This window comes from Pteropus medius, unplaced genomic scaffold (assembly GCF_902729225.1).
Source record: "Pteropus medius unplaced genomic scaffold, Ma_sr-lr_union100, whole genome shotgun sequence".
NCBI classification, from domain to species: Eukaryota; Metazoa; Chordata; class Mammalia; order Chiroptera; family Pteropodidae; genus Pteropus; species Pteropus medius.
In genome coordinates, this window is record NW_024346667.1 from 20,168,771 (window position 1) to 20,185,557 (window position 16,787).

The following is a 16,787-nucleotide window of genomic DNA, read 5'->3' on the forward strand; positions in this document are numbered from 1 at the left end:
ACTCTTAGCCCATTCCCTCTTTGCCTACCCCTCACTCTGCCTACCCCTCAAATCGAGAGCCTCCTCGAGGTGGTGGGTTATTTTCCTAGGGCTATTGTAACAAACTTAAAACAACAGAAATTGAATTCTCTCACACTTCTGGAGGCTGAAAGTCTGAAGTGGAGATGTTGTCAGGTTTGGTTCCCTCTGGGGTTTCTGAGGGAGAATCCATCCCACACCTTTCTCCTAGCTTCTGGCGGTCGCCCAAAACCCTTGGCACTCCTTGCCTTATAACTCCATTCCTCATCTTGAGATCCTAACTTAATTACATCTACAAAGACCCTATTTCCAGATAAGGCCACATTCACGGGTATGGTCTTGGACATATTTTTTGGGGGGCCACTGTGGTGAGGTGTTATGTGCTGGGCCATGCATGAAAAATATATTTCATCAAACACTACATTTCATTGATTGGTTTTTAAAATTAATTGTAGTAATCACATTGGGAGTGTGACAAGATGTCCACATGCACATGTTTATCAGACGGTTGGAAATATGTCTCAGGAGTAAGGGTGAAGCTGGAGATACTGATATGGAAGACAGGAAAGAATTAGAAGTTTCCTTCGAGCTTCAAGCATCTGTGATTTCAAGTTTAAGATAAATGTGGGGGGAGAAAAATAGGACTAGTTAGTGAGAGAGGCCAAGAGAGTCTGGTGAATTCTCCAAGGTTGTTTTCTTATTCTTTAAGTCATTCGTACCACTTTTCAGTTGACTGTTAGGAAATCTTTATCCCTAAAACAGCCTCGGAGTACCATGAGACAAAGCTCCAGGCCCATGGAATTCCAAATTCATGGAATTCTAGGAGCTTCTTTTAGAACCTAGAGCTTTCTCCAGTTTGCCTACCCCAGGTAATAGCTTTTGGGTAACAGTAGAGCTGATGCCTGCATTTGACATGTTCTGTGGGTTGCTGGTCAGTTCCACCTCAAGCTGGAGGTGAATTACTTCGGTTAAAAGGAGCTTGCAGTTGGAGGGCAGAAAAATAAAAGCCACAACTTATGTGGTCACTTAGAAGACACTTCCACCAAAGTCTTTATCTCACATTCCTTTGCTTTTTCCCTCTCTTCTCTCTCTCTTTCCCATCCATCTAGCTGCTGTTGGGTGCCTGCTATTACCATGCTATGGCAGTGGAGATAAAACGATGAATGAGATAGACTGTGTGTCCCTAAGGAATTCACAGGCTGGTGAGGAGACCACATCCAAAAGTAGACAATTCTGATGCAATTCGATAACTTTAATGATAGAGATCATAATAATGATGATAATAATAACCATTTATTGGCATCCTTCCCACGAGTCAGAGATTGTAAGAAAACAAAACTCATTTCATGGATGAGGAAACTAAGGCTCTGGAAGATTAAGTTGCCCAGTTAATAGCTGTCAGTACTGGCTCTTGAGACAGTGCTTGTTGGATTCCTGAGTCCATTCTTTAAGTCCTGTACTCAGGAGCACAAAGGGAGGAGCCTCATCTAGCTGGACAGACGGGAAACTTGTCTTTAGTCCATAGGCCTTAAAAATAGGGTATCACCTTTTATAAATTACAGAGAGTCAGATGGTATGACCAGGGCACACAACCAGGGTACAAATGTTATCTTCTCTCCTTTCTGGCCCTCACCCGTGTCCTCATTCTCCCTGTTGGCCTGATGTACTTTCGTGGGGTAGAGAAACTTGTTTAGTTTTTTGCTCCCTTTGATTTTTTTATTGACCCCTTTGGCATCCGTTTGCTCTTTTAAGGACCATTTGAGGGCTGAAGCCCTGTCCAGACCTCTGGGTCTGTGGAGATTCCTCCACACACTGAAACGCACCCCTGAGCTCATGCACAGCCGTGGTTTATGGGATGGGGGCCGCTCAATAAATAAAAGCGATGACCCATGGCGACGTGCAGGGCTGACCCGGGCTTTCATCGATCACAGAAAATGCACGTCCTTCCGTGGCTATTTCGTGCCTAGACATTTCATCACCTAGCAGAGGGCCACCATTCATTCTCCATCCTAATCGAATCTTACAAATGCGAGGAGATCGTAATTAACACACCAACGTCGCTTTCCTCAGAAATCTCAAACCGTAGATCCAGCACTGCCTGACGGTGTGTGCTTTCCTGCCGTGCTGCCATCTCATGGATCCAGAGTGCTCGTGATGTGCAGTGAGGTGTGATAGGGGGACCCCTAACGTGGCAAGGTCGGAGGGCTGCTTGTCACGAGAACGCTTTACAGACCGCTCTGGGAGCGTTACCAGAGGAGAAGGCCTCGGCTCCGCCCAGGAGCAGTCACAGATGCTTGGAGCGGATGCATCTCCGCTCTCAGGATGCTCGGAGGAGAGCACCTTAAAGCCTCTGCGGGATCGGAGAAGTCACGTTACCGCGGAAGGCAGGCCTTCACGCAGCGTTTGGGATGGGCGTCGCAGGCCAAACTGAGGGGAGTAGGTGTTCTTGGCGGAAGTTGCAAAACGTTAAACCAGGGAGGTGGGAAAGTAGGGTACCCATTCAGAAAACACCCTGCAGTTCGGTTTAGCTGTTACCTGGGTATATTCAGGTGAGCAGTTGGAAAGGAGGAGAAAATAGTAGCTTGACACTTTGCTATTGACCGAATGTTTGTGTCCGTCCACCAAAAAAGAAAAAAGTCCGAGTTGAAATCCTAACCCGCCATGTGTGATGATGTTAGGAGGTGTGGGGCCTTTGGGAGATGATTGAGACTTGAGGGTGGAACTCTCATAAATGGAATTAGTGCCCTTATTAAAGAGACCCCAGAAAGCTCCCTCCCCACTTCCACCATGTGAGGACATAACCAGAAGATGCCATCTGTGAACCAGGAGGTGGGCTCTTACCAGACACGGAATCTGCTAGTGCCTTCCTTGATATTAGACTTCCAGCCTCTAGACTATCAGAAACAAATGTCTGTGTTTATAAGCTACACAATTTATGGTTCTCTTATAGCAGCCTGAACGGACTAAGACACACTGCCATACTCATGCTCAGTTCCTTCCCATAACGCTGGTCCCTTCAAGGGGCTGTATTGGGGAAGGACCTTTATTATTTAGGAGCAGTTGTCCTGGTGGATCCGTGCCTCAGGAACAGCTGACTGTCTTTTTTCACACTGTATCTGTGACAGCTTTCAGGTCCACAGCTTTCAGTTCCTAGAAAATACAGATTGGATTAAAATTTTTCTTTTCTGCCCTGAAAATCATGGACCCAGGAGACCTGAGCCAGTAGATTAGGATTTACCAATGGATCTTAAAGCCCGTTGCTACCTGGCCCCTGTCCCTAGTGTCTGGAAATGCCCCTGGATGGGAGGTTTGGGTAAGAAGGGAGAGGGGTTGAGAGATGAGGAATCGAGACCCTGTGTTTCCAGAATCTTCCGCAGCCCACAGAATGCATCAGTAACTCAGGAACTTTGCTTCAGTTCACATCCAGCCCTCGCCCCACCCCCAGGACTTCTCTTTTGTACGTTAGCATTTCTTAGCCCAGTTTTCCTGGAAATGGCCAAAGAACCATGTACAGATGTGGCAATTAAATGTAGTGACACTCCCATGAGGCAGAGAATTTGTCAGCACAGAGAACATGTGTCCCAACAGGGAAGCCTTGCTGCCCTGTTCATAGGTAGACAATCCACGGGCAGTCTGATGGTCTAATAATTTAGCCCCAAATCAAAGGAGTTGGTTTCAAAGTTACCACAGCAAAATGAGTGAATGGAAGAGCTTTTGGCTTTTCCACTTGGCTTCCTCCGCTTCCCAGAGTCCTGTACAGCCCTCTCCCATTCCCTTAATGGGATCATTACAAGTAATATGTTCTCATCATAGAAATTTTGCAAACAGAAAAGAACAGAAAAGGAAATAAAGCAACATCCACAAACCCACCTCCCGGGGGGACCACTGCAAGCATCCTATATTTTATTTGAACCCCCCCCCTTTTTTTTAAATGTGCGTTTCAGTAAAAAAATTTAAATGCATGCACTTCTAATGAATCTCAGGCTGGATGGGACAGAGGTTGGGGGCTTTCTTGCTTTCGGTCAGATTGGGAGAGGTACAGTGTCCAGGATTTCTGCAGAGTCCGTCATTTCGCTTTCTTGATTGTTTCAGGGAGTAGCTGAGGCCGAACTGGAAGGAAACCTGAGTCGGACTTTCAAAACCTTCTTTAGAGCGAGTGATGAGGTGAGGTGAGGGGCATGGGGCAGGAGGGGGAGAGGGGGGAGGCATGTGGGGTGAGAGGGCTGTAAAGATGTGAAGTTCTCCAGATAGCTTCCCTAGGAGAATGGGGGGCAGGGAAACGGGGGTGTCAGGGATCTGGGAATGAGCAAGTTGGCCTTTTTCTAGGACTTCTGTAGTCAGGGTGACAGAGTCTTCACTCTGCTGGTCTCCTCATTAGTGGAGAAAGGTCACACCCTCACTGCCACACCCCAGTAGGGCTTTGAAACCAGAATCAAAGAATGATTATACTAGCAATGGTTTAGAAATTACACCTTTATTACATTACCATTTTAATGTGCATAATTGTTTATCAAAGTTGAAAACCAGTTGCTATCTCTAACCTTTTTCTTGAACAATCAAAGTTGTTCAAGAAAGCCTTAAAAGGCTTTATTCCCATAACCTCCACCTTCCTGTCCTGGGTGTCAACAGTCACTGTCACTGCTGTTTTGTTGACTCGGTGCCTGCTTAGATTTTTTCCCCATGTTTGCTAGTGCCTCTGCTGATCATTTCTAGCATCTCACTCTTTCGCACTGAGTTCAGTTGCTTTCTTCCTGAAGGAACTTCCTTTGTAGTTCTCTTGAGTCCGTCAGTCATAAACTCATAATTTCGAGGGCCTGAAAATACCTTTATTTTGCTTTCAATCTTGAAGACTAGTTTGAGTATGGAATTCTAGGTTGACAATTTTTTTCCTTTTAGAAGCTTCTGTCCATTGCTTATGAGAAATCGGCCTCAGGCCTACCCTCTTATTGGTCTTTTAACGATGTCTAATCTGCAGTTTAACTCATTCTTGAAGTTTTTTTTGTTTTTTTTTTTAATTTCAGTGAACAGTTTTTTTATTTATGAAAGTTGTATTTGGTACTTTTTCAAATCATTCTGATTTCCTGTTCTTGTTTTTCAGTTCTTTTATGTCTTTAATCATTTTAAGCATACTCATTTTCCTTTCACATTCTCTCTCTCTCTTTCTCTTTCTTTTTTTCTTTCTCTTTCTCTCTCCCCCTGCCCTCAGTGCAAGTTCTATTATTAGATATTCTTGGAGAGCATTATTTTACTGTTTGCTATGCTTGCTGTTTTTGTCTTGCAATGGGACCTGGGTGGAGGGGGTGGCGGTGAACGGAAGGGAGAGAGATAGAAAGAGTTTTGTGATTTTGGTTTGTGAGCTCATCTTCAGCAGCACTGACTTTGCACTGATCTGCTTCACTTGGGATTAAGGAAATGACCTCTTGTGGTTTAGCACTTGCTGCTTTGCCAGGCGTTCTAGTGGTGTTACCAGCTATGGCTCACTTCATTGTTGTTGTTTATTTTGTATCTTGGGGGTTTCCGGATCATGCAAATAGTGTAAATTCAAATCCGAACACTCGTGAAGGCAGGCTTGTAGCTATGAATTTCTAAGTGAGTTTTTTTGGTTTCCTCTTAGTACCAAACTGAATGGACCAACTCCTTTGACATCTCTTTGTCATGATGGGTGGATTTTTTCTGGTCTATCCTTTAACTGAGGACCACAGATTTACTGGATTTACTGTGGAGGGGTGGGAAGGGTCTCATTTTTATCTTCTCATCCAGACCCAAGGTTTCATCTCTTGTTCCAGTTGGTTAATACACCCAAGCTCTTAAATGACCACCTGTCTACGAAAGACGGGCAGCCTTGGCCCAGAGCTTTGGTTGTTAGCTGCCTCTGCTGTGACCCCTGAAGACCTACCTACCACTCTTGGGAGTTTAGCATGTTTGTATAGTCTGATGGCATGTGTAGATCTTTTGATGTGATAGGATTTTCAGATGACCTGTTCCACCCATGACATCATTTCTAACTTTTCCCTCTACAGATTATTCTCTCCTTGAGCAATGTCCGTGAGATGGGTAAGAGACATTCTTCGGAGGGAAGGGAGACAGGAGGGCCGTGGCAGAAACCAGCTGAATGTTAAATGAGTGTTTCTGCATCTGACTGCTATAGTAGAAGTAGGCAGAAGTAGCCACTTGCCAGCTCTGAACTATGACTTGCTTAATACAGCATCCTCACAGGCGAATAGCACTTACCCAAGCCCTGGGCTGAGCACACAGCCTGGCTTCCTTTCCTCCAGGGACCTCTGGGTTTCAGATCTTAAACAGTTGGAGCTTGAAAGAAACTTAGAGCTTGTCGGGCAGTCCTACCCTCTACTGATAAGGATCGAGACCCATGATAGGAACAGACGCAGGCCACCTGGTGCAGGCAGAGTGGGAGTCGGACTTGACCCTAAGCCAGGTCTCTGTCATAGTCCACTGGACTCTCCTCTCTCTTGATTCCATGTTCTGGTCATTCCGGTTCCATCTCACTGAGACGACCTTTGTTCTCCCTCCTGGGTGGGATACAAGTAAGGAGTCAGAGCTGAGCCGAGAACAGATTGGAGCTCAGCCCACGGCTCCGAGATCAGCAGTGCTCCCACAGAACTTGCTTTTGCCCAACACTGGGGCCTTGCCATTATTCATTTGTATTTTATTAATAACAGTGATCACTACCACTTGTTTGAGCACCTACTGTGTGCATCAAATGCTGGCCTAGCCCCCTTTAGCTATATCATTTATAATCCTCATGACATCCCTAAAAAACCCCATTATTATCTCTGTTCTACAGATGAAGGAAATGGGGCTCAGAGAGTTAAGGAACTTGTCCAAAGTAGCCAAAGTATTGCCCCAAGGCCATGCTCCTCTCACTGGGCTAGACCCCCTCTCCTTTCCCTCTCCCCCTTCCTCCCTCGATTCCTTCACTCGTTTGCACAGTCACTCTTCACTCCTTCATTTCTCAGATATTTTGAATACACATTTGGTGTGAGACAGGGGCAGATACCCAAACACAGGAAACGGACTCAGAGAGCCCATGGTCTCTTGGGAAGGCAGACGGCAGTCATGCAGGGAGGGAGAAGGCCAGGCTCCCACTGAGACAGCAGAGAGCCAGGAGCTCCAGCCTCCAGGGAGGCTCAGGTTGCTTCATCACAGGGAGGCACCCTGATCACATGCCCCTATGATATGTCTCACAAAAGTCTGCATCGCCCAGCTCCAGTACCTCCAAGGCTTCGAGAGCCTGAAAATGGTGAGCTAGCTCTGTTCAAGCACCAGTGTTCACAGGCCTTGGGGCTGTCTCCTGTGAAATGGCAGTGGTTCCTGGGCTGCCAGTCATCGTCAGGAGGTCACCCTCCATGGGACTGGGGACTGCCAGGACACAATGTACACCCCTGAAAACAAGATAGGGTTCCACTCCGAGGACGCCACGGAGGGTCCGTGGACGTGCAGAGGGCAATCGCATGTGTGCTCCGTCCTGCATTTTCTTCCAGGCTCAGAGGAAACTCAGAACATGCACCTGTGAAAATTCCAAGGACCTCAGTGGAGATATCTAAACAGGGACATAGTTCATTAAACTATTTAGAAGTTGAGTCTAAGGGAGAGGGAGAGCTGGAAAGCTGGCAGGGCCTGAAGGACAGGCAAAGAGAGGTGTCATCGTGAAACTGAGCTGTAAGTTTTCGAAGGAGAGGATGGGTACGGTCAGTCCTAGAGTTTGTCCTGGAAGTTGAGGCCTGTGTGTCGGAGATACCATTGGGGTCTAGAATGACAGAGCCAGCACAGACTTGGAGCTTAAGTGGAGATGGGCTCATTGTGGAAAAGAGATAAGGAATGAAGGAGCATGGGGACGTCAGAGGCAATTAGGAGCTTCACCTCGATTGAGAATGCCAGCATTAGCTGTTGGGACGCCCGGCCCGGGGGTGGGGGAGGAAACAAGTGGCTTTTTGCAGGAGGACTCTTCGTGAGAACCCCAGAAGAGCCCAGCCTCAGCAGGATGGTGACGGAGGAGGACATCCAGTTCTACGTGCAGCAGTTCAAGAAGTCTGGTTTCAGGTAAACACAGTGGTGCCCCAGACTCAGGAGAGAGATGGTCAGCAAGGAGGGGCTTTCACATTCTTGGGGCGAGGCCCAGTTCCCCTCCACCGTGGCTCCCACGGGTGCGTGGCCAGCCTGTGCTTAAAAGCCTGCAGTGTCAGGAGGCTCACCACCTCACAATGCTGTCTGCTCTGGTCTGTCAGCTCACCTCGCTCTGCCTTATGCTTGTGGGCCCCCACCCCCCACAGGGCAGATGTTTGGGTTTTTTTTTAACATTTTTTAGTTATGATCCCTGCGAGAATTGGATGACAGCTCTGAGTACTTTCTTTAGAAAAGCACAAGAAACACAGAAATTCACAATCGCGTACATTTCCAGGACAGTCATAGACCTCTGAGGTCTATTCCTTTTTTTAATAACAGCTTTGTGGTGCTCTAACTCACAGACCATGGAATTCAGCCGCTGAAAGTGTACACTTCACTGGGTTTTAGTTCATTTATGAAGCTGTGTGCATTCATCACCACGTCCCATTTTAGAACGTATTCATCGCTCCCCAAAGAAACTCCGTTTCCTTCAGCAGTCACCCCCTCCACTTCCCCTCACCCCTCCGCTAATCCCAGGCAGTCGTCACTCTGCTTTCCATCGTCGTGGATCTGCCCGTTCTGGACCTTTCACATAAGTGGAATACAGTATGTGGTGCTCTGTGCCCGGCTCTTTCCACTTAGCTTAATGTTCTCAAGGTTCACCCATTTTGTAGCCTGTGTCAGCACTTCATTCCCTTTTCTCAGATCGATTTTTTTTACTGGCGTTCAGAGCCCCTACTCTGGGACCACAAACCATTGCTCCAACAGCTCCTTTTCTTCATAACCCTTCAACTATTTAAATATTGCAAATCTTGGAAGCTCATGGTTTCTTCACGTTTCCATTCTCCTCCTCTCCCTTATGCCTCTCTCTTTACATCTCCATCCTTCACTCAAACCCAGGGGCGCAGAAAGAGCCAAGCAGTGAGCACTGCCTTTATCGGCTCAGCCCTGGAAGTCCGCAGTGCTGCAGGCTTGGCCATGAACGCCTGTGGCAGCAGCTCTTTAGCCCCCAGCGTCTCCTGCACCACAACCTATAATTCTTCCCTAAGGTTCTGCAGCTTTTCTTTTTTAAGCGGGAGACAATTTACAAGTCCTGGATTGGGGGACAGTTTTGCTCTGGAAGGGAACGTAGAGATAATCTAGTCCTGCCCCCTTGTTGTTCAGGAGGGAAAATCAAACGTGCCAAAAGGTTACGTGGCTTGTCCAAGGTATTTCCACAAGGTATTTCTAGAGCCACTGGGGGAGCCTCGAGGCCTGAGGGCACCAACCCCAACCCTGCCTAAGGACTGGGAGCATGTTCTAGGTATAGTCCTAGAGCCATGCTTGCCTGGCCCAGGGGGACGCTTCCATGCCACCTCCTGATGTCCCTTTTCAGTGGTTTCCTGGGGCAGGGGAGCAGCCTCCGGATGGTGAGGGCGCTAACCCAAGCTCCCCGCCCTCTTAGGGGACAGCCCTGGGAGAACGTGGAGAGTCCTGTGTAGCTAGGTTCTCAGTGTCCCCAGAAGCCGCCTTCAGAGGCTGTCAGCCTTCCCCGCCAGCCCTGGGCCTGTGCTCACTGGGCCTTGCTCATTAAAGCATGGAGATGGTGCCAGGCAATGGCCCAGACTCCTGGGCTCTGTGCTCCTTCCCCTGCAGAAACTTTACTCCTCCTGGGAAGACTGATTCAATGCAGAGCTGGTTCCTGCTGGGGTCTGTAGCGTAGTCATCTACTAAAAGCTTTCCTATTTTTATTCCCTGATCTGCCCCCGCCTAGAGGTCCCCTAAACTGGTATCGAAACATTGACAGGAACTGGAAATGGGGCTGCAAAGGCACGAAGCGGAAGGTGAGTGCTGGTTCGGTGTTGCCCCTCCCCACCATGGGCCCCCTCGGGCTTTCTGTTCGCTGACTACTTTGCCCTTGGGTCAGAGCTAGGGGTGGACAGACTGACCTGCTGGTTTCCTCCTTTCCGTCCTCTCCCTCTGGGCTTTTGGGAGTGCCTCCACTCGTGTTTGCCCTCGTGACCTCTCTTCCTGTTGCTTCTCGTGGAATGGTAGGGGGTAGTGTCAGAGCCAGGGTCTGTCCATGTGACTGCCGCATCTGTCTGGAAGGTCCAGGGCGACTAGGATCGTGGAGCCCCCAATCCTCAGAAGGAGCATTAGGTTCTCAATGGGGAGGGGCTTTAGCCTCAAGCTTTGTCACCTTGACCAAGTCAGTCTGAATCTGTTTTCTCTTTGTCAGGCAGAAGATGGTTTCCAGTCTTTGGGTCTGTGAGGGGAGTAATGAGGTCCCGGGACAGTTTACATTCGAAATGTTCAGAACTCAAGGGAAATTGCATTTTCACGTTCCTCAGCTCACTCAGTACCCTGGTTATCTCACTGATTTACTCAAATGTGAATGCCCTCTACATGTCAGGCACTGTTCTAGGCTGTAGAGATACCAGCTGAATAAAACAGATCAGTTGCTGACCTTGTGGGTCAGGTCTGAAGGCAGACAGTATCGAACACAGTGATTAAGGGCAGGCTGGACAGCAAGTTGGCCTGGGGTCTAATCCCTGTGTGACCTCAGACAAGACACTTAACCACTCTGTTCTCTATTGCCACTTCTCTCAGATGGAAATGACAAGAATAGTGCCTACTTCATAGAGCTGTGTAAGGATAAAATGGGTTAATGCGTGTAAAATGCTTAGAACAGTGCCTGGCACATATAGTAGTTCAATTAATGCTCATTATCTCTATCATCACTCTAATCTGTGATTGACAAAAATTACAAAACTGCAGTTTGATAGGCAAAACCCCTCAGAGCATGGAGGGACATAATGAAGCTCTGGGAAGGTGCCCGTCGATGGCGCTGAGACTGGGAACCCCTCCTGCGGTTACCTTCCAGATCGTCCTCCCCTCCCACCTTCTCCCATGTTCCCACTGCCAGGTCACATGTTGACTTGGAACAATCTAGAGTTTACACACCCCACAGCAGCCTCAGGATGAGCATTGGCAACAAAAGCACTTCTGAACGTCCCCCGCTTCTTCATCATTCGGAGGGGGCAGTGCAGTGAGAAGCACATAGTTCTGCCTATGGATAAAAAACAGTGCAAACTCCTTAATCAGGGACAAACTGGAGCTGTCAGTTATAATGGTAGAGTGATAACAGAATGAATGGAGGCTTCCTTGGCCTCACAGTGCCTCATTCATCAGTAGATAAAAGGAAAGCCATCTTGCTGCCTCTGATGTCACATGGATAATGGTTGTGGCTGATCCATACACTGTAGGGTCCTGGCTGCCCTTTTTAAGCATTCATTTAATGCAGAGAAAAGTAATATTGATCTCCATTCAAGGACATCTTTCCTCCTTTCTGGTGCCATCGTTTGGTTCCAAGAATATGAGTCACACAGAGTGGACCAGCATGCACGTTCTTTATACACTCACACGCGCACAGATACACCCGTGTTGGTCCCTACACCGCGAAGCCCATCTACATTAGAAAAACCCAGTCTTTTCCTCCTCTGTGTCTCCTTCACACAAAACACTTCACTTCTGACACTTCTGGTCACCAAACGTGTGAAGGTTTTCCCCCACCAAGCAATTCTCTGTAATACCAGCTGGTGTCCTACAATTTAACTCTGTTCTAATACTATTTACCTGGAGATAATGTCAGATTCCACAGGTAGGGGCTCAGTTCCACAAGACTACCCCCAACACACACACACACACACACACACACACACTTCAGATACCAGTCACAAGTACAGGTTGTCACCTGTGCTTCTGACCAACCAGCTATAGATCTGAGGTTCCTATGACCTCCACCTCAGGTTTTGATGCATATTTATTGTTAAAACGACTACCGAAACGCCAAGCTTTCTGCCGTACCAGGTAAATTGTAAGAATAGGGCCGGAGATGAAAAAAAAAAAAAAAAAAAAAAAAAAAAAAAAAAAAAAAAAATACCACAGAATGAGCAACCACTTATCAAGAATCGTAGAAAATGAGAGTCTGCGGGTCCCAGAGACGAAAAACTTTGACAGCAACAGAGTTCGATGCGTCACACTCCCGGCTCGTAGATACGCCTTCACCAGTAGTAGCCAATCTCAAACCCCACTTTAGTGATGAATTTTGGCAAACTTCCTCATGTAAGTGGCAATAAATCCTCCAACATATCCAACCTTCCCTGTCTACCAGAAAAAGTGGAAAAGTGAGCTGAAATCAACTTCTAATCATACAATTCTTCCTGAAAACATACCAAAGGCCCACCCACCCCACCCCTCCCACCCCGCCCGCCAAGTCGCCTCATTTGGAACAAAAAGATGCTCCCAATGGTCTTATAACTTAGGGGTTTACCAGCGTTTTAGGAGCCCTATGTCCGGAATGGGGTCAAAGGCAAATATTAGAAAAGATGCTCCCAGTGCTTGTGTCATTTAGGAACTTCCAAGGGTGTCAGGAGCTCTGCGCCAGGACCCAGAGACAGCAGCCAATGTATATATTTGCTCCTGTCTTACACCATCATTCCAGATCTCCAGTAATAATGATGCCTCCTTTTTACAGTGCATGCCAGAAACAAAGCTGGGATACAGGCACTGCTGAAGTGTGTGTGTGTGTGTGTGTGTGTGTGTGTGTGTGTGTGTGTTGGGGGAGAATGAAGAGAGGTAAGGAATTAGTGGAAAGGAAGCCACACAGTGTGAAAATGAAGCAGGTCCTCGCCCCGGTGGGGGTGGGGGGTGGTGGGTGGGAAAGCCTGAGTCGTGAAGGGTGCAAGACATTTCTTCCCTCTCCAGCTGTACCTACTTCCTGTCGCCTCTCCCCAGATCCTGATTCCGGCCTTGATGGTAACCGCAGAGAAGGACATAGTGCTTGTTCCCAAGATGTCCAAGCACATGGAGGACTGGGTGAGGGAATGGCGCTGTGCTGGGGCCGTCGGGGCTTCCCAGGGGAGGGCACGGGGTCTCAGAGGCACGACAGTGAGATGTTTGGTTCAAGAACTTGTTTGACAAGGGGCTTCATCAGTAGCATCGCCGTCACCTCTTGGGAGCAACAGTGGCTGACGCTTCCTTTATCCTGCACTGATGGAGGCTCATTCATTCACTCATTCATTCACTCATCTGTTCATTTCACAGGCTTTTACTGTGCACTTAAATGTATTGGGACCGTGCTAGATACCGCGGTGATATCTGCACCCTCAGGGAGTGCTCTGTCCTTCTGCTAATCCCGTACACGGGAGAGGCGCGAAGAAGAGGGCATGCTTGGGAACGAGGGCTTCACAGAGGGCTTCACATTGCATCTGGCCTTGCAGGGCAGAGAGAGAGAACACGGGGCGAAGGACACAGGGTGTCGGGAGGCGAGGAGCGTGCATGCTTGGAGAATGGCAGGAGCTTGATAAGGCTGAAGACCTTGCTGAGCCCGTGGGGCCAGGCTGAGCTGTGTGGACCCAGTGGGCAGAGAGCTACTGAATGGGGCGCGATGGGCATCAGACTGTAGGTGGGAATTTCACTTTGCACAGTGTGGTCGGTAGCCACTAGGGAGGCCTGCAAGTGCTTGACCGCGGGCTGGCTAAATGCTGAGAGCAGCCTGTCTGCCCTTGGCTGTAGCTCTGTTAGCACCATCAGACACAGCGGAGAGGGTGCATTAAGTCGGATGCTGCAGAGGCCGCCCCTCACAGGCTCTGGATCCAGCCGATGAAGAGCTAGAAAGCTCTGAGAGCCCTCGGGGGCTCATCTCTCTGCTCCTGACCCCTGAAGATTCTGTAGAGACACCGGTCCTTCGCATGGCCAGTCCTTGGAACTGCCCGCTAACCTCACTGAGGTTTGTGGGCTTGGGAGGGGCAGCTCCTGCCTCTGGGAGGAAGGCCACGTTTTTTTCCCCAGCATTTCCCACATCTTGTCACCGTTCAAGGCTGCGTCGGGAAGAAAAGCACATGTCCCTAACTGCGGCACTGCTCTCCCTCTCATTCCTCGGTGCTTGTTGCTGTCACCCACTGTGGGGATTCAGGGAAGCCATACGGCCCTGCATGCAGACCGTCAGCGAGGGGACGCAGTCACATCTGCGTGGCGAGACTCAAATGACCAAGCATTTTCCGGGCAGTGAACAAGCTGAGGCCTAATGATTCTGAAGGGAGACAGTCGTCGTGATGGGTGTGAGGCGGCCCTGAATTTAAATCTTAGCTCTGTCAGCCTGTGCAGCGTTGGGTAGGTTACCCAACCTCGCCGAGCCTTCATATTACCCCATAGTCAAAGTTAAATATGGCAATGTGTGTAGGGCACCTAGCACATAGGGAGCTCAATAAATGGTTCTTCCTTTTCTAAAGAATGCAGTGTTTTTCAGGGGTGTGACCTACGGGGAGCAGAAAGGAAGGCGCCCCTCCCAGGGGCCTCGGTTGCACGTTGCACTAACCTGAACCAGGCCCATTTGCACTGCCATTTACTTTTCTGGGTGGGGTTTTCTTCCAGATCCCCCACCTGAAAAGGGGACACATTAAGGATTGTGGACATTTCACACAGATGGAGAAGTAAGGAGATGGAGGGTCCCTCGGTGCGGGGGGTGGGGGTGGGGTCAGGGCTTCCTGCTCACCTTCAGGAAAGGCGTCCGGGGGTGGCCATTTGCGCCATCCCCTCAGCCTTCATGTGAGTGAGGGGTCCGGACAAGTGCGAATTGCCTTTTATTTCCTTTCCAGGCCCACCGAATTGAATCGGATCCTCGTTGAGTGGCTAGAAACCGATGCCAGGGACTCGCCGCGGGTCTCGAAGCTTTAGGGCGATGCGTGCCGGCCCCCAGCAGGCACGCCAGCACCTTCGTGGGCTGGACCGCTGCTCTGGGTGCCCAGACGGGGCCTTACCTGCGTCCCTGAGAACCAGCAGCCTGTTCCGAAGGGGTTTGCAACAAAGAGTGATTTTCTTTAAATAAAAGAGACAAATTTGACATAATTTTAGATAGAGAAAAAATAACGTGATTAATTCCCTGGATATAAATGCATCTCTGTATCTCTCAGCATGGTTAGTGTTCTGTGGACGGGGGCAAAATGGGATGGCCGGGGTGATTTCTCTTTGACTAACCAATTCATAATTTTGAAGCAAATTCATGGTTTAATCAGCAGTTAATTTTGAAACATCTCCACAGAGGTTGGAATGGCTTTGCTCAATAAATCTAAGATGATTGTGACACTGCCGCTTGTGTTCTTAGGAGCAAGGCAGAGTAATTGTTCGAAGAACTTCCCTCTGGCCTCACCTGCCACTTGCCACATCCAGAAGCCATCTCACGGTTTTGTCCCCTACCGTTGTTGCTCCCCCGGAGTTCTCCAGCAGCAGCCTCCTGACGGCCCCCCCCACCCCCCGCCTCCAGGGTGCTGCTGGCCCCCTGAGTGACGCCCATCTCCCCAGCTTGTCCCCATCACGCCCTGATTTTTAACTGCCCTCTAGCGTCACCCGTCCCGAGTCCCCACACACAGCACGCTGATTCTCCTTGGCCCTTGGCCTCCGCTTGAGCTAATGGGTCCTCGGGCCTACGGTGTTCCTGCCTGCCCTCTCCTCCACCCAGTCCCCAGGCTGGGTCACCTGCGCTTCCTCCCTGCTCCCCTAGCAAGGTTTGCTCGCAGACATATGCTCACCTCCTCTGCCACACTTTCTGCAGGGAAAGCTCAGGGAGGTGGTCTCTCCAAGCTGAATTATGAATTGTGATGAGTGTAAATAACCAGGCGAAAAGGGTATGCATGTCCATGTGCGTGCAGAAAGCAAAGGGAAGGCCGGAAATGTCCGTGTGGCCATCATTAAGTACGCTTGTGAGCCTGGAGCTTTCCATACGCTGTCTCTCATCCTTCCCATTGAACAGATGGGAAAACTGGGGTTCAGGTAACTTGCCCAGGGTCACAGGGCAAGGGTCTAGATTCAGACACACGCTCTCTGGTTCCAGAGGCCAAGCTCCTTCTACCAAAAACCTTCTCCTTTCTGAGTCTGGAGTCAGACTACCTAGATTAGGCTCCTAGTCTGCCACTTACCGCTGTGACCCCGTGGGCAAACCCGTTTGCCTTGATGGTTAATTTTTCTCTATCTAAAATTATGTGCCTCAGTTTCCTCACCTATCAACAGTGCCAAACTCATAGGTGGTTGTGAGCACTAGTGGGTTAATATATGCTGGGTCTTAGAAAGATGTTGCACAGAGGAAGTACAGCGGAAGGAGTAGCTGTAAGATCTCTCGTCAGTCTTAGCACAAGGCCTGTGAGGGCTTTGAATTTCCACCACCTTCCTTTTGGATCAGAGAATTAAAGGGCTCATTTTAAAGGCGAATGTGTGACCCGAGGGAATGACTACATGTGCCGGATAACGTCAGGGGCCTGATACTGTTTTGTAATATGTCGGAAATAATTTGTGAGGGAGGGGATGGGGGAGAGGAACGGGGACTCTGAGAGCATCCTCCGTGGGAGGAAACACGAGTGGGCAAACTCATTTGTCTCTGTGTCAAATCTTCTATCCAGCAATCCCCATAAACCATCAAAAGCACCTCAGAAATTCTACTCTTTCGGCAAATAAAGGTTAAGTGAATGGAGTCCATAGCATTGCAACAAAAATATAACCAGTCGTACAAGACTGGTGTCATAAAGGACACTAGACTAGAAAAGTTCTTCCGGTTATTCAAGAAAGCATGAGGAATGCCCAGGGCTGTGTGTTCCAGGCCGCTTTGGGGCACT

At 49.0% G+C, this 16,787-nt stretch overlaps 1 protein-coding gene across 1 annotated transcript in view; it reads left to right on the top strand.

Moving 5' to 3' along the window:
* Positions 1-15,265, top strand: part of EPHX2 (epoxide hydrolase 2) — a 52,338-nt gene extending 37,073 nt beyond the window's left edge. The window contains exons 13-19 of the mRNA XM_039876182.1: positions 4,111-4,182; positions 6,039-6,072; positions 7,977-8,079; positions 9,896-9,965; positions 12,919-12,999; positions 14,557-14,615; positions 14,781-15,265. Coding sequence (XP_039732116.1) covers positions 4,111-4,182; positions 6,039-6,072; positions 7,977-8,079; positions 9,896-9,965; positions 12,919-12,999; positions 14,557-14,615; positions 14,781-14,859 — 498 coding nt within the window. The 3' untranslated portion in view covers positions 14,860-15,265. The remainder of the gene's footprint in view (positions 1-4,110; positions 4,183-6,038; positions 6,073-7,976; positions 8,080-9,895; positions 9,966-12,918; positions 13,000-14,556; positions 14,616-14,780) is intronic.
* Positions 15,266-16,787: the final 1,522 nt, after the last annotated feature.